Source organism: Alosa sapidissima, chromosome 23, assembly GCF_018492685.1.
Source record: "Alosa sapidissima isolate fAloSap1 chromosome 23, fAloSap1.pri, whole genome shotgun sequence".
Classification (NCBI taxonomy): domain Eukaryota; kingdom Metazoa; phylum Chordata; class Actinopteri; order Clupeiformes; family Clupeidae; genus Alosa; species Alosa sapidissima.
The window spans coordinates 29,983,313-30,001,794 of record NC_055979.1 but is presented as its reverse complement, the minus strand read 5'-3'; the positions used below and the strand labels follow the sequence as shown (position 1 = coordinate 30,001,794).

The 18,482-nt window shown below is 43.3% G+C and overlaps 1 protein-coding gene and 1 non-coding gene across 4 annotated transcripts in view; both read left to right on the top strand.

Moving 5' to 3' along the window:
* The window catches only part of ankrd16 (ankyrin repeat domain 16), an 18,935-nt gene extending 674 nt beyond the window's left edge, over nt 1-18,261 (top strand). Inside the window, exons 1-7 of one of the 3 annotated variants that reach the window (XM_042080864.1) lie at nt 1-57; nt 1,226-1,446; nt 2,924-2,966; nt 3,852-3,957; nt 6,011-6,172; nt 16,552-16,630; nt 17,215-18,261. The exon at nt 1-57 is cut by the window's left edge and continues 497 nt beyond it. In XM_042080864.1, coding sequence (XP_041936798.1) covers nt 1-57; nt 1,226-1,446; nt 2,924-2,966; nt 3,852-3,957; nt 6,011-6,172; nt 16,552-16,630; nt 17,215-17,378 — 832 coding nt within the window. In that variant the 3' untranslated portion in view covers nt 17,379-18,261. Of the gene's footprint in view, nt 58-1,225; nt 1,447-2,923; nt 2,967-3,848; nt 3,958-6,010; nt 6,173-16,551; nt 16,631-17,214 lie in introns of all 3 variants that reach the window. The other 2 variants (XM_042080863.1, XM_042080865.1) reach the window with 2 other exon arrangements.
* On the top strand, nt 241-328 carry trnay-gua. Its single transcript is given in 2 exon segments — nt 241-277; nt 293-328. It is a non-coding gene; the product is annotated as a tRNA-Tyr (tRNA).
* Nucleotides 18,262-18,482: the final 221 nt, after the last annotated feature.

The following is an 18,482-nucleotide window of genomic DNA, read 5'->3' as shown; positions in this document are numbered from 1 at the left end:
CGTGAGTTACCTTTTAGAAAGGGGCGCTAAAGTGGACAGTTTGAAAAAGGCAGATTGGTAAGTTTCAACTCGATTTGGTTAAAATATATTACAAAAGATAGTCTGTGCATGTTTTGCTAGTGTGGGTTTGATATTGCGTGTCATTTTAGAGGTTGAAACACGACGCGAACAATCGCAGCGAATGCAAGTGAATAGAGTGAGCTGTTTGTCTAGGTGTCTGACGTCAGCTAGGCATACCAACCTTCGATAGCTCAGTTGGTAGAGCGGAGGACTGTAGCGGTTTATCACTGACATCCTTAGGTCGCTGGTTCGAATCCGGCTCGAAGGAGTGGCTTTTTAATGAAATATCGATGTGGACGGGATATGGAGTCCTAGGCACGAACGATACTTTACTAGTAAACTAGTTACTAGTTTACTCAAACGATACTTTACTAGTAAACAAGTTCTTAAAATCGAGATAGATAGCAATCCACTCCAAGCATGAGTTGATTCCGCAAGGCATGCACTGCCAAATGTGCCATGCTTCCATTTTTTTTTTGAAGAGGACAGACATAAGTGGCAACTGGTAAAGAGAGATAGCCATGATTATAACGGCGTAATAGGGCTAATAACCTACTGGACGTTGTAGCGTTGTCAACCTATTCGCAAGTAATATTAAATTAATTAAAATATTAGCATTTTGGTATCATCCAATATTATGCAAATATTGATAACAAAACTCAAGCTTGATCTGTGTATGCAGTAGCCTAAAAGCTACTGTTTTGTACTAATGCAAACAGCAAAGCACCAAGCCCGAAATACACCGCTGTCCTGTCATCCATGTCATCTGTCATCATGTTTCATGGTCCAGGCTGTTTTTGTTGCCGTTTTTGGAGCCTGGGCTGTCTATACAGAGAGAGCGTTTTTTTACAGTGTATTCAGGGGACAGACAGCTAGCCTAGCGGATTGTGAGATGTTTGCTGTATGTGACAAAAAATGTTTTAGCTTAGAAATCCTGTAACATTGCTTAGAGTAGCCTACCATTAAATGATCTTCCATATGATAATACATAGTTGCCCCTTATGTGTTTATCTGAAGAGGATATACATTGTTATGTTGAAAGACTAGTGCTCGAAGATGTGGTAATTGTAGTCTTATGACATGACAGTAGTCCTGATAAAATTTTTAAAAAAAAACTGAGTAAAAATACAGGTGGACCGAACCTTTGACTTTTGACCTTGCTCAGGACACCATTGATGATGGCGTGTACTAGACGTAGCCTAGAGGTCATTGAGCTGCTGCTGAAGTGGGGTGCCAATCTCTCTCTGAAGAACAAAGATGGCTGGACAGCCTTCCACATCGCGTGCCGTGAGGGAGACTCTGTCGTCATACAGCGCCTCCTGCTGGCCAACTGTGAGCTGTGGAGGACCGAGAGCAAGACCAAAAGAACACCTCTACACACAGCAGGTACCTGTACACACACACACCTCTACACACAAACACACACACCTCTACACACAGCAGGTACCTGCACACACACACACGCACGCATACATACACACACATACACACACACACACACACCTCTACACACAGACACACACACCTCTACACACAGCAGGTACCTGTACACACACACACACCTCTACACACAAACACACACACCTCTACACAGAGCAGGTACCTGTACACACACACACACCTCTACACACAAACACACACACCTCTACACAGAGCAGGTACCTGTGCACACGCACACACACACACACACACACACATACACACACACACCTCTACACACAGCAGGTACCAGTACACACACACACATATAAAGCCCTATTAGACACACACACACACACACACACACCCACACACCTCTACACACAGCAGGTACCTGCACACACACACACGCACGCATACACACACATACACACACACACACACACCTCTACACACAAACATACACACCTCTACACACAGCAGGTACCTGTACACACACACACACCTCTACACACAAACACACACACCTCTACACAGAGCAGGTACCTGTACACACACACACACCTCTACACACAAACACACACACCTCTACACAGAGCAGGTACCTGTGCACACGCACACACACACACACACACATACACACACACACACCTCTACACACAGCAGGTACCAGTACACACACACACATATAAAGCCCTATTAGACACACACACACACACACACACACACACACCCACACACCTCTACACACAGAGTGTGATGGATGGTAAACATATAAAGACCTATTAGACACACACACACACACACACAGAGTGTGATGGTAACCATATAAAGGCCTATTAGACACACACACACACACACACACACACACACACACACACACACACACACCTCTACACACAGAGTGTGATGGTAACCATATAAAGGCCTATTAGACACACACACACACACACACACACACACCTCTACACACAGAGTGTGATGGTAAACATATAAAGGCCTATTAGACAGACACACACACACACACACACACACACACACACACACCTCTACACACAGAGTGTGATGGTAAACATATAAAGGCCTATTTGACACACACACACACACCTACACCTCTACACACAGAATGTGATGGTAAACATATAAAGGCCTATTAGACACACACACACACACACCTCTACACACAGAGTGTGATGGTAAACATATAAAGGCCTATTTGACACACACACACACACCTACACCTCTACACACAGAGTGTGATGGTAAACATATAAAGGCCTATTAGACACACACACACACACACCTCTACACACAGAGTGTGATGGTAAACATATAAAGGCCTATTAGACGTGCAGAAGCACACTGACACATAGCTTTGCATCGAGCAGACACTGATAGACACACCAAGCGACCTGTAACGGTGCCCTCTCCTCTCCTCATGTAGCCCTGCATGGATGTGAAGACGTTGTCCAGATTCTCCTGGAGAGGTTAGTTTCACGGCGGAATAAACTGATCAGGGCGCAATTTTAGTTTTTAGTGTTTGATATTTTTCAATCTGAGAAAAACTGGTTTAGAAATTAAGGTTTAATTATGGGGGGGAAATGATCTCTAAAGAATGACCACCAGTGGGGTGTACTACGAATCTCGATTAGTGGGTTAGCGAGGTATGTTGCGCTCAAAAGCCAGGCTATGTTGTGACACGAAAGTGGATCTGTTTTAGTGTCGCTATATCACCATGGTATCTTATGCTGTCAACCAAACCTGGTCGGGAGGAGGTTATGTGCTAAGTTATAGCTCAAATCGTGTAATCTACCGCACACTGACCAATCAATTGTCTTAAAAACTAAGTTCTCTCACGTGTAGGATTCTGTCATATATCTTACAGGTGGAGCTCCGCCTCTACTAACATTTTGGATCTCGAATGCGCTTTAATAGTGCTGTGCGTGCAAATATCTCACTATGGACGTGCATACCATACAACAACTGATGACAATTGATTTATTTGATGTTATAGGTTAGACACAAAAAATGACCGCAGTGTAGATTAAGCTATCGCTCATGAATGCGGAAGTAATTGTTTTTAAATAGAGGTGGTCTTGTGCGTCTCCACGTTACACGATTGGCCAACGTCATCCCAACACCCAGAACGCGCACAGATCTGAGCTGAAAGCCTAGTTTGACAAATATATCACATAACTGCAATCATAGTATCACTTAACGTATACCCCTGAGTCAAGGCTTTGTCAAGCCTCGATATGTCTACATAGCCTAGATATGTCTAACGTGCTTCGTAGTATACCCCACTGGTGTTTGTGTGTGTGTTTGTGTGTGTTTTTGTGCGTGTGTGTGTGTGTGTCTGTGTGTTGGAGGAGTGAGTATGAGCGAGACAGTAGAGACAGCTGTGGGGTCACACCCTTCATGGACGCAGTGAGAAGTGGTCATATCTCCACTGCCCGATTACTCCTGGAGAAACACCAGGTAGACATCACAAACAAACACCCAAACATGACACCACCTCAATGAGAATGGGCATGCTGGAAAGTTTAAAGAAATTCAGGCTTAGGGCTCTAATTCAGGCTTAGGGGTCTAATTCAGGCTTAGGGCTCTAATTCAGGCTTAGGGCTCTATTTTGGCGATCAAAAACATGGCACAAAGCACGACGCAAAGCTTGTTTTAATCGTTCACCCGGTCAGTGGCGGATTTTGCGCCATGCGCTCCACTTTTATTAAACCTTGGGCCCAGGGGTGTGGCACCCTCTAAACATCATTACGCCACTGACCACGACCAAACCTGGTCAGAAACCCGTGGCCAGTTGTTTATGTTATTTTACAACGTGCAAACGTGCACAACGTGCAAACCCCCTGCTTCTCTCATCCCCGAACGAGCACCAGCGCACGTCCATGCAAAGCATTACAAATTGCAAGATTACAATGGGAAACATAATTATAATAAAGATATTAAGAAATACATCTCACAATGAGTAGTTATTCAACATCATTTGCAAATTGGTAATGACGTATAAAACTGAGTAGGCACTTCACCAATAGTAGCACGACGCGTACTTGCGTAGCTATTTAAATCACCAATAGTAGCACGACGCGTACTTGCGTAGCTATTTAAATCAACATGACTGATTACACAGTGCCAACAACAATGTGTGAATTGTCGTTCAGTCGAAAACACGCAAAAGCACACGCCGCCATTGAAAGAACATTTGGGCTGCTGAAAATGCCGTTCAGATGTTTGGATATGTCAGGTGGCACATGCAGTGCAGTCCTCAGTAAGTGGCAGCTCTTTGTGGCATGTTGTGTGCTGCATAACATCACCATGCGCCATAGATGTCTTGTAGACTTAGATTAGGAAACATTACAGGACTGTAGGAGACGAGGACCCGCTCACAGGGCCTTCACCTCACGCCTGCTTCACCTCACGCCTGCTTCACCTCGGGGAGTTTCGGTGGTGTCCTCACGTCCCCGTAAATAGATCACGGGCCTTCACCTCACGCACGAGCATGCTGGTTTCTTCATGGGTGAATTGTTCCTGTCGTCCAGGTAACTGCGCCGTTATAATAGCAATTCACCTGTTCAAGCGCACCTGGCTCTTAAAGGGAATAGAAGATGAGGGTCTGATTGGTTTACTCCATGTCACGCCCAAAACACACCTCTAGTTAATTAAAAGAATTAGTACAACCCTTTTGAACATTGCGCCCGACGAAATCAAGATGAATGTGGTAGGTCACACCCGAAAACATCTTTATGCTTGGTGCCGGTGACCAAGCGTTTCAGATCGCCAAGATAGAGCCGTAGAGTGGAGTGGATTGGCCAGATAGAACCATTTCAATAGTAACCATTTCAATGGGGTTTATAACGATGATTGCAGATCATTCCCAGGAGAGTTTCTATAACATACGGAGAGCAGGGGAATCATTATTTATGTTTATTATTATTTAGTAATTTAATAAGGTTCCATTGGTTTAATAAACAGAAAGAAGTGATATGATGATAGATAGATACTTCCCCAAGGGGAAATTCATATACCTCCAACCTCAAATGTAATATAATTGTGGCGTGTAAATACAGTATAAGTATAATCATATACTCTTTTGATCCCGTGAGGGAAATTTGGTCTCTGCATTTATCCCAATCCATGAATTAGTGAAACACACACAGCACACAGTGAACACACAGTGAGGTGCAGCACACACTAATCCCGGCGCAGTGAGCTGCCTGCATCAACAGCGGCGCTCGGGGAGCAGTGAGGGGTTAGGTGCCTTGCTCAAGGGCACTTCAGCCATGGCTACTATGGTGCTACTGGTCGGGGTTCGAACCGGCAACCCTCCGGTTACAGGTCCGAAGTGCTAACCAGCAGGCCACGGCTACCCCGTAAATACCATACACTGAATACATCACTGACAAAATATATTATATTTATTTTATAAGCCTGTCATTTGTTTGTGTGTGTGTGTTGTGTGTGTGTTGTGTGTGTGTGTCTGTGTGTCTGTGTGTGTGTGTGTGTGTGTGTGTGTGTGTAGGCCTCTCCTATAGCTGTGGATGTGTTGGGGGTGCCGCCTCTACACCAGGTGTGTGTAACTGGCCAGGAGGGGGCGCTACGCTACCTGGTGCAGGAGTTGGGGGTGGACGTCAACACAAGGGCCACCAACATGCAGCTGACCGCACTGCACTACGCTACTAAGGTCAATACACACACACACACACACACACACACATATATACACACACACACATACACATACACATACACATACACACACACACACATATACACACACACACATATACACACACACACACACACACACTGCACTACGCTGCTAAGGTCAGTACACACACACACACACACACACACACACACACACACACACACACATACATACACATACACACATATACACACACACACATACAGACACACTGCACTATGCTGCTAAGGTCAGTACACACACACATACATACACACACACACACACACACACACACACTCTGCACTACGCTGCTAAGGTCAGTACACACACACACACATACACACACACTGCACTACGCTGCTAAGGTCAGTACATACACACACACACACACACACACACACACACACGCGACTACGCCGCTCCGTCCGCTATTGTCTTTGTTAGTCTATGATTTTGTATGTGTCAATGACAATGTCTTAGCCTATATGTGGAGCGCTTTGGGTGGCACTCTGTGCACGTTAAATGCGCTATACAAATAAAACTGACTTGACTGAAACTGACTTGACACACACACACACATACACACACACATATACACACACACACGCACACACACATACACACACACACACATACACTGCACTACGCTGCTAAGGTCAGTACACACCAGTGTTGGGTGTAACGCGTTACAAAAGTAATGCAATTACTGTAATATATTGCTGTTACACCACCATTAAGTGGTGTAGTGTTTTGTTTTGATACATATTCACAAACACCACGCGAGAACAACAGAGGAGAAAAAATCAGTGCAAAATAGTAGAACGTTATCTCCTGATACTTGTTGAATATGACTGTGGCTGCAGCAGACACGCAGGCGGACTCTATTTGCGGGATGGACATAAGCATACGCTCATTATTTTCAGCTTGTCATAGACAAGGCTATGAAGAACATAATAGTTAGTGCACTTTGTATGCGAAACCGAAAGATCTCTCTATGCCTCGCGAAATAGCACAAGTAATTTAATGAAACATCTAAAGTAGTGCCACGCTAATCTTTTTGATTCTTGATAAAACACAAACTATGCTGTTGTGCATTTCAGTTTTGTGCTGTGGACTTAAATAACTTGAATGAAAGAGAATAAAGGGATAGAAATGCAGAAAAAGCTCGTGTAGCCTGGCAGTGCCACCGCTCCCACCACGCGCATCACGCACTTTGCGTAGGGCACCAAAGGACAGAGGGGGCACCCACATGTAGCCAATGAATAGTAGCTTTACTGCAAACTGCGTTTCACTCTTCATCAATAACGTTTACAATGTCAAAATGCACTAACACGATGTTACATGCAAGTTTGATACCTTTTGGGTTCTCTCAATCAACACGTAGTACTAGAATTGGTGGGTCTTCAATCATTCGTTTTCCAAGCATTTAGGCTACATGAAGCACATGATATGCTGAGTCGACTGAAACGCATTCCATTCAGATAGCTAGGTGGATACCAGGCTCATAATTCACTTGTATTCGCAAAACGAAATGTGAAGCAACATGTCATTGCATACTTCCATTTCCAAAGCAATGAAGGCTGCTTAAAACAACTTAACATTGTGCATATTATTGTTAATATTGTGCTATCAATGTAACTCAAACAAATAAGGCTTGTAAACAAGAGCTGGCAAAAGGGCATTATGACAACGTAAAGATCAATGCTCTTAAAGTGACGGGATAGTGTGCTGTGTATGTGGGGAGAGGGCAGTGTGCAATATGTGTGTTGGAGAAGCTTCCTCATGAGACAATGTGCTGTGTATTGGGGGGGGGGGGGGGGGCAGTGTGCTGTAAGTATGTTGGGGATGTGTGTTGGAGAAGCTTCCTGATGAAATAATGTGCTGTGTATGTAGGGGAGAGGGGGGGGGGGGGTGGCAGTGTGCTGTAAGTATGTAGAGGATGTGTGTTGGAGAAGATCCTGAAGACAATGTGATTTGTATGTAGGGAGGGGGGGGCAGTGTGCAGCAGGTAGAGGAGGCTTACTGTAGCAAGCAGTGTGCTGTATGTATGTGTGGTGATGACAGTGATGATGTAAGTGTGTGTGTTTTGTGTGTGTGTGTTGGGGATGGGGGTGGGGTGGGGGGTGGGCAGAAAGGCTAGGCAATCAAGGACATGGGTAGATGGAGGAGAAATCAAAAATAATAAATAAAAAGTTCTATGGAGATGTGCAAAAGTTGGAGAAAGTCAGATATGTGTGTGTGTGTGTGTGTGTGTGTGTGTGTGTGTGTGTGTGTGTGTGTGTGTGTGTTTTGACGTGTGATGAAATAAGAAAATAAATAAAAAGTCTATAGCATAGGGAGAGGGATGTAAAAGTGCCAAAAGTCTTGTAGGTGTGTGTTTGGGGGGGGGGGGGGGGTGGTCATGAGTGCTGAGGAGTGAATGAGTGCAAAGTCAGTATAGTGTGAGTTCAGAGTTCGGATGGCCTGGGGATAAAAACTTCTCCTGAGTCTCTCAGTTCTGGCTTTGTGACTACATAGGCGTCTTCTTGATTTCAGCGGTAGGAATAATCCATTGTTAGGATGAGAAGAGTCCTTCAGAATCTTTTGGGCTCTTAGGAGTACTCTTCTGGAATAGATATCTTGTAGAGCAGGGAGTTGAGTTCTTATAGTACGTTCAGCTGAGCGCACTACTCTCTGCAGAGTACTACAATCTCTAACTGTGGAGTTCCCATACCAGGTGATGATGCTACCAGTTAGAACACTCTCAACCACTGAAGTGTAGAAGGCCTTCATGATGGATGTAGAAACTTTGAATTTCCTTAGCTGACGAAGGAAGTAGAGTCGTTGTCTGGACTTCTTCAGAACATATTGAGTGTTAACAGTCCATGTTAGGTCTTCAGTAATGTGGGCACCAAGGTATTTAAAACTTGTGACTCTCTCTACAGGTTGCCCGCTGATCATTAGTGGGGTGTAACTGTAGTTCTACTGCTGCCTTCTGTAATCCACTACCATTTCCTTGGTTTTATTGATATTCAGTGTCAAGCTGTTAGATTGACACCACTGTGCCACCTCATCAACCTGATCCAAGTAGAGCTGTTCATTGTTGTTACTAATCAGGCCCAAGATCACTGTGTCATCTGCAAACTTGATGATGGAGGTATGACTACTGTTGGCTTTGCAGTCATGTGTGTAGATGTTGTACAGCAGTGGACTCAAAACACAGCCTTGGGGAGCACCAGTGCTGATGGTTAATGAGTCAGATGTCAGACCCCCCACTCTAACCACTTGTGAACGGTTGGTGAGGAAGTCAAATATCCAGTGACACAGGGTGGTGTTCAGTCCAAAGGCCTTCATCTTTGTGACCAAGGTGAGAGGTACTATCGTGTTGAATGCTGAACTAAAGTCAATGAACAGCATCCTCACATAATTCCCATTCCCCTCCTCCAGGTGAGTTAAGGTGGTGTGCATGAGGTTTGAGATGGCATCCTCTGTAGACCTGTTGGCTCTGTAAGCAAATTGGAGGGGGTCGAAGGAGGCAGGGAGGGATAATGTTTTTCACAAGCTTCTCAAAACACTTCATCACTGTAGACGTCAGGGCTACTGGGCGGTAGTCATTCAGACATGATGGACTTTTGTTTTTCGGTACTGGAACAATAACAGACTGCTTGAGGCAAGTAGGAACTGTCTCTTGAGCCAATGATGTGTTAAAGATATAAGTGAACACAGGAGCTAACTGAGCAGCGCAGGATTTCAAAACCCTGTTAGAAATTCCATCCGGTCCAGCAGCTTTTCTACAATTAGCCCTCCTAAAGGCATTGCTCACATCGACCTCAGAGACACAGAAAGGTGCATCCTCATTTGCTTCACATGCTGCAGCTAGTGCAAGATAGTCTGTGTTTTTCATGTCAAAGCGAGCATAAAAAGCATTAAGTTCATCAGGGAGGGCTTTACTCACATTCATCATAGGAGGGGACTTTCTTTCAAAGCCAGTGATGATTCGGAGTCCTTTCCACACTCGTGCTGGATCACCCTCCAAGAAATCAGCTTCAACTCTGTCTCTATAGCGCCGCTTACTGTAGCATCTTTAATAGCTCTACGTAAACTATAAGATGCTGCTTTGTAATCTGTCATATCCCCTGAAATAAGCCCAGCATTATAAGTCATGGTGCGTGTCTTTAATGCCGTTCTCACTTCTCTATCCACCCATGGCTTCTGGTTAGGGAAGCTTCGGATCTTTACAGTTGGGATGATGGAATCAGTTAGCATATTGATGTAACTCAATGATACTTCCGTAAACTCATTGATGTCAGCAGAGTTCGTCTTGAACATCTCCCAGTCAACGTTGCTAAGGGCGTCCTGTAGCCTGGCTTCCGATTGGTCAGTCCAGCGCTTGACCTCCTTCGTCACTGGGGGGTCCGTCCGACTTCTCTGTTTGTACATAGGCAGTAGGAAAACAGCGGCATGATCTGATTTTCCGAAAGCTGGTAGAGACTTCGCTTTGTAACTGTTCTTGAACTGTGTGTAGCAGTGATCCAGTGTGTTGTCACCACGTGTAGGGAAGTGAATGTGTTGAATAAATTCAGGCATGGACCGGTTCAGATGTACTTGATTGAAATCACCGGCCACAATAAGCGCAGCTTCAGGGTGCATGTGTTGTTGTCTATTTAACACTTCTTGCAATTCTGAAACCGCAGCATCTGTGTTGGCTTGTGGGGGAATGTAGACAGCGTTGAATATTACCGAAGTAAACTCACGGGGCAGGTAGAAGGGTCGACAGACGATCACTAGATGTTCTAGATGAGGCGAGCAGGACTTTGAGAGAACGGTGACATTTCTAGGATCACACCACTTGCTGTTCGTCATGATGCAAACACCGCCACCTTTCGATTTTCCAGATTCCTCAGTCCTGTCAGAGCGAGCAGCAGAGAAAAACTCCACCGGAGTGATGGCACAGTCCGGTACAAGTTCAGTTAGCCATGTCTCAGTAAAGCATAGAATGTTACAGTCCCTGATGTCTCTATGAAACTGTATCCTCGCTCTTAGTTCATCCATCTTGTTCACAAGAGACTGGACATTGGCTAGGAGAATGCTAGGCAGTGGAGGCCTATGAGCTCTATTCCTCAATCTGTTACGGGCCCCGGCTCGTTTTCCTCTGTGTTTTTTCCTTCTGCGCCGAGATGCGTCTCCATGGTTCCCTGATGCATCTCGGAGAATCTCAGTCGGCAAGGTAGAAACGTTGATTAAAACATCCCGAAACAAAAAAGGCAATTCATTTCCGATGTTTCTAAGTGTAACGCCATCATACGTAATCAGTGCAGTGGAAAAGTGCAAAAAATTAGGGGTTAATAAAAGGTAAAAGAGTAAATATAAGCACAAATTAGGCGGAGCAACCAAAAAGGCATCCGAACGCGGCGGCGCCATGGCAACGACCTCAGTAGACCTTGTAGTACCAGTTTTGGCCACAATCTTACATACGGTTTCTTTAAGCTTTGATTTACAATATAGTAGGCTCTCTATTGATTTTAATGAGTAGGCATTGAAGTAACTTGCCCAACACTGGTACACACACACACACACACATATACATACACACACACACACACACATACGTACACACACACACACACATATATACACACTGCACTATGCTGCTAAGGTCAGTACACATACACACACACACACACACACACACATACACACTGCACTATGCTGCTAAGGTTAGTACACACTCACACACATACACACTAACACTAGGAAACACACTACATACATACACACACATTTCATACATTTCCGCATCCTCACACATGCACACATATAAAGAAACACACATGATTCATGCACACACACACACACACATGATTAAAGGAATTATCCGGAGTAAAATGCACTTCAGATCAATTACGGATGATTGGGAGTACATACATGGGAGTTGACATCAAAATCATGTCATTCGGATGTGTTTTGAGAAAGTTCGATTTTACCGTTTTTAGTCAAAACTCATTAGTGACCAGGGCATGTCATTTCGCCGCTACAAAACGCTATTTTTATACCTCTTCTACAGTTCCAAACAACATTACACTTACGTGGTAGTGAGTAGAGGGTCCCTAAAGCCAAACCGAAGTATCCCGAGGTCACACGAGGTATGTGGTCGGATAGAGAGTCCAGAATGAATTTCATCAAGCCAGTACCTTTTCGGAAATGTTGCTGCTGCAGCTAGCATCTTTAGGGGAAAGTCTGTAGGTTCTGGCTTGTCATTGTTGATAAGTGATATGTCGTTCTTATAAGAAACTTTTAAAAGGAAATCATGAAGGCAACAGTAGTTCCCACTACTGACCATTTAAAAACTGTGAGAGGGCCCAGCCGTAGGTACAGCACTAGCCATAGCGGAGCAGGCAGAAGATCATTGAGAAATAAACGTGAATTAAAGCGACTGTCTTAAAGCGACAGTGCACAATTTATACATTAAACAGCATAAAATTAGCAGTATTTTTAAGCAATTCACATTTTAAAACAAATACTTTTCATACTAAATTATAGGCTATAAAAAATGTATTTTTTATTGCTTTATGTGTGTGTCGTGAGGGTGGGAGTGTTGTGCGGCCCGCCACCGCCGGGCAATTTTCAAAACCCAATGTGGCCCTTGAGCCAAAAAGTTTGCCCACCCCTGGACTAGAGTGTGCGCTTTTTTCGTGGCCTGCGTCCCTGCTCCTGTTTCTGAATGCTAGGCACTGAACGCGGCCTCTGCACCTAGTTGCAGCAACAAATCCGTTACATCACTATGACAAGTGTCCTTATTTTGAAATGTAACGTCTTAGTTTCATTATGAAGACGTGAGTTCGAGACGTGAGGTGGATTTGGGCTTCAGACTCGTGGTGTGAGCGGCGCCGGAGCGAAATTGGAGCGGAACAGAGCGGCCGCTCCGGTCTCTGAATTAAAAAGCGCTCCGCGCGCCAACAAAATTCCATCCGCTCCTCGCTCGCTCGCGCTCCGCTGGTGTGAACCCATAGCTCAAATGGTTATGTGTGGTTATGTGTGAACCCATAGCTCAAGTGGTTATGTGTGGTTATGTGTGAACCCATAGCTCAAGTGGTTATGTGTGAACCCATAGCTCAAATGGCTATGTGTGGTTATGTGTGAACCCATAGCTCAAGTGGTTATGTGTGAACCCATAGCTCAAATGGTTATGTGTGGTTATGTGTGAACCCATAGCTCAAGTGGTTATGTGTGAACCCATAGCTCAAGTGGTGATGTGTGAACCCATAGCCCAAGTGCTCAAGTATTGATTGCAGCCTAGCGTTTGTCTGTTGCACACCGCATTACTTTCTTTTTCTGTTCAGCGTGATAAAAATATTATTTTTAGGTTATGGTTATGGTATTTAGCAGACGGTTTTGTCCAAAGTGACTGACAGAATATGAACCTTATCGGAACTTCCCCTATTACCGCCGGACCCGTATTTCCGCCGTCTTGCGTGTATGTGTCACTTAATATCCATTTCTATACAAACCAAGACAGCGGATTCCTAAAGAAACGCAAGCACCCACACCATAGGTGTATCTAAATTGGCTATGTACCAAAAATGACATTTTACCGTGACTCGAAAAGCTGTAAACAGTGTTGTAAGGCTGCGTGTACAAATCCGCTTGGAGCTCCAGTGGAATTTTAATTTCATGACGAGAATTCTCGGTCTAACAGTTCATGTGCCATTGAAATGACGTAAATAGGCGACACACCAGGCCAGCACTAACCTCCAAGCGTGGTAAACAAAATCGGTTATTTCAGGCAGTAAAAGCCCCGGTAAGAACCAAACCAAATTTGGCCCCGGTAAGAACCAAACCACACCTATGGCTACTGAAAAATGTAAGGTTCATTTATCAAATGTTATTTTTAAGAAAAAAGTAAAAAACATCATTGTTTTAGAATTTTCTAACGAAAGTGGTGGTAATTGGAGGCGTTACGATACAATAGTTAAATTAACAGTAAACAGTTTTTAGGTGAGCCAATATTAAAGGTACTCTAAACGATGTTATGCGGTTTCTAAGCTAAAACATTTTTTGTCAAATACAGCAAACATTATCTCACCATCAGCTGCCTGTGCCCCGAATACACTGTAAAAAAAATGCGGTATCTGTGGACAGCCCAGGCTCCATAAACGGCAACAAAAACAACTTGGTCCAGCCTGGACCATAAAAACAAAACTGTTCCAGCCAATCACCGAGGAGATGCGCGTTTAGGATTTGGAGTTTCAATTTACGGGAGGGAGGGGAAGGGAGCTAGCTCTCTGTTTGGTTTGAACGTCAACAGAAGTGACATTACCCAACATTGCTTTAAGCACCTTTAATCAAAATAGTAATAATAACAACAATGTCAAATAATAGCTAGAAATGCAATTCCAAGGAATTACCAGTGCATGAAAATGCTTAAGTTGTGATGTAAAATATCATGTATAGTTAAAACAGATAATACAGAGATGGTTACTACGAGATGCTAGGATAGACATGGTGGTTGCATAGCTTAATAAAAGTTGATAGTTTAAAAGTAGACTGTTTAAAAGCTGAATGTAGATAGTTTAAAAGTTGTTGATAGACAGTAGATAGTTTAAAAGTTGTTGATAGACAGCTAGTTTAATAGATAGTTTAATGATAGTTTAAAAGTAGACCGTTTAAAAGTTGAAGGTAAATAGTTTAAAAGTGGTTGACAGACTGGAAATTTAATGAATGTTGATATTCAAATAGTTTAATGGCTGTGTATAGGTAGATATTTGACGATAACTGAAAGTTGGAATGGCTCTAATGTTTGCTAGCAGTTATGCTAAGATTTTTAACTATGCTAACCATGCTACTTAGCTAATGATTTATAGCAGTGCTAGTAATGCTAACATGCTAACCATGCTACTTAGCTAACTTAGCTAACGTTTTCTAGCAGTTATGCTAACTAGCATGCTAACATGCTAAGTACGCTAACCATGTTACTTAGCTAATCGTTTTTAGCAGTTTTGTTAAAAATGCTAACTAGCATGCTAAAAATGTTAACTATGCTAACCATGTTACTTAGCTAATCATTTTTAGCAGTTTTGTTAAAAATGCTAACTAGCATGTTAACTATACTAACTAGCTACAGTGGGTAGGAGTCATAGTTGATGACAAGTAACAGTTACAATGGCTGAACAGTTGAAAAGTTCAGTAGTTTAAAGGGTTAAATTGTTTAACAGTGAAATATTGTAGTGAGGACTTTTATTTTGAAACAGTTTTTTGGCAGAGGAAGCAGTTAAACAGGATGTGAAGTCTTAATAGGACCAGTTTGTATGCTTAAAGCCTGAGACTGGCAGTTGATCCAGGTGGCCTGAACACCTGCCATAGGATTCTAATTGCTTAACGGCCGTATTATGTTGTCACAATCAGCAATGTTAAGTCTATGGGGATTTTTAAAAAGTTTTTCTTTAATAGTTTAAAAAGTATAAAAGTTTCAAAGTTGAAAAGACATAGCAGCTTGGTCCGTTTGAATACCTACGTTACAAAGTTTGAACGAAGTTTCTAAGTTAAACTGTTCAAGAGAAATTGCGTATGGAAAAAGTGGTAAGCGGAATAATAATAATGTTGTTGTTGTTGCCTTGGAAGAACAGTACAGTGCATTTTCATGCACTGTAATAATGACAAAAGGTTGGTTATTAAACCACTGTATTTAGCTTTTTACATATTTTTTCAAAAGTTTTTTGAGGAAACACAGTGTGCAAAAAGTGCAAGAAAGTGCAAAAGTGCTGTACAAACATTTCAGTCAGTGAAGACTATCAGTGCTAAAAAGAGCAGCAGCATAGTGAGGCAACCTTTTAAACAGTCTAGAGCAGGTGCATCCAATTAGTGGCCAACAGGCCTAGCAGGTCACAGCTCATTCAGATCACATAATTGAACAATTACATCACAATTTCATTCAATGAGTCTACCTTATAGGGCATAGTGATCAGACATATAGAAAAAGTGCAAGTCCTCCTTGCCTATCTACTAAGACTTTTTGACCACTGCACCAGAGAACTTTTCTTAAGAGGACTTAAAAACAAGGCGCAGCTCTAATTCATGCTTTTTAAATAATAATAATGAAAATAATTTTGGTCAGCTTTAACCGACTATCATGAATCAACTTCAACCTGGCACCGCCCACTTATTGTGTTTGACCCCCCCACCATATTCACCGGTGATAACATCGCTGCCAAACTTGGCTAGTGGTACTATATATTTTATTTTGTACTGGCATTTTTATTTGGAGTAATGAATATGAAATAATGACTTCTCTTGTTCATTTGTACATTACATACTGTTGTGTTATGAGTCATCAGAAATCCACATTCCTCCTTTCAAACCCCCTAACTCCGTGTGTGTGTGTGTGTGTGTTTTAGGAAGGACACACCAACACTGTGAAGACCCTCCTAGAACTGGGGGCAGATCTGTATGCCACAGACACAAAGGGGCGCACAGGTGGGAACTGCAGCTTCCATATTGAATTCCACTTGAATTTCCCCTTGTGGATCAATAAAGTATCTATCTATCTATCTATCTATCTATCTATCTATCTATCTACCCACCCCCTCACACATCCTTTATATCTCACCATATGCCCCCATCACACATCACATCTCACCATATGTATACAGTATATATGGTGAGATGTGATACACAGTATACTGGATTACATCACATAAACAAGGCCACTGTTTCAGTATACTGGATTACATCACATAAACAGGACCACTGTTTCATTATACTGGATTACATCACATGAACAAGACCACTGTTTCAGTATACTGGATTACATCACATAAACAAGGCCACTGTTTCAGTATACTGGATTACACATAAACAAGGCCACTGTTTCAGTATACTGGATTACACATAAACAAGACCACTGTTTCATTATACTGGATTACATCACATGAACAAGGCCACTGTTTCAGTATACTGGACTAATAATGCTAGTATTGCAAAAGCAGTCCAGTTTGTCTGTTAAAGGTTGTACTTTATAAATGTTTTCATGTGTATATGTGTGTGTGTGTGTCTCCTAGCCTTGCACATGGCCAGTATTGGTCAGCATGCAGACACGGCCGCTGCTCTGCTGGCTCTGGGGCTGGTGGACTCCGCCGACTCATCAGGCGTCCGGGCCATACAGCTCGCCAGGAAGCCCGCGGTTAAGAGCGTGCTGGAGAACCACGCCCAGAACACACCATGAGCCACGCCCACAATATACCAAGAGCCACGCCCACAACACACCACGAACCACACCCACAACGCACCATGAGCCACGCCCACAACACACCATGAACACACATCAACAAAAAAACGTCACTCACCATCATGATGCACGCCCATAACACACCATGAACACACACCAACAAAACACACGTCACACACCACCATGATGCACACCACTGACATACACCTTGGCAATCTACTCTAAGCGCTCTCTGTGTATGCCTACAAGTAAGCATTCAGCATTCTCACACACACACACACACACTTCATGTTTGATAACATACAGACAGATGTCTGGCTTTTGACTTGAAAGCTGAATCTGTAAGACAATGAACACAAAGTTTGCACATGTGTATCTTCCATCCTCCATTAATCACAAAAACACACACACACACAAGCAAGCTATGCACAGAAGATACTGTGACATGACACCAGTCCTGTGTGTGTTGACATGGGAACTGTGGCGTGGAAGCTGGTAGCATCTCAGATCCACAGTGTTTTCATGTCCTTATCCTGTGTACAGAGGAGCTGAGCGAGGGCTCCCAACTAACTCCCCTGGAGAGGTCTGTCTGTCTGACATGCTAACTCCCCTGGAGAGAGCTGTCTGTCTGACATGTGTGGGATTAGCAGCAGCAGGCTGTGCCAGATTGTCCCTCTGACCCTGTGTGTACTGCAGTCATGTGACATGCTGCTTCACTATTGTACTGACTTTGTACGTCGCACGCCAGAAGGGTGAGTGTGTATGTGTGAGTGTGTTTGAGGGAGGGAGGGAGGGAGAGAATCCTGCTTGTCAAGACAGACCTGCTCCAATGATGGCCATCTGTACAATAAGTAAACAATAAAAGTCTTAACCAAACCAATATACTGTGAGTTTCCATTGTGCGTTGGCAGTTTCTTGAATGGAGGAAGTAACAGGATATGAGAAATTCCATATGCAAACATTAGGCTAGATGTTTGTAGACTAATTGACAGCCATCCGACCGTAGAACGCACTGGTGGTACATTGTGCTCTCCAAACGTCAATATTGGTTTAATACATATAAGAGTTTTTTTTTTTATACAATGTTAGAAATAAACGCCA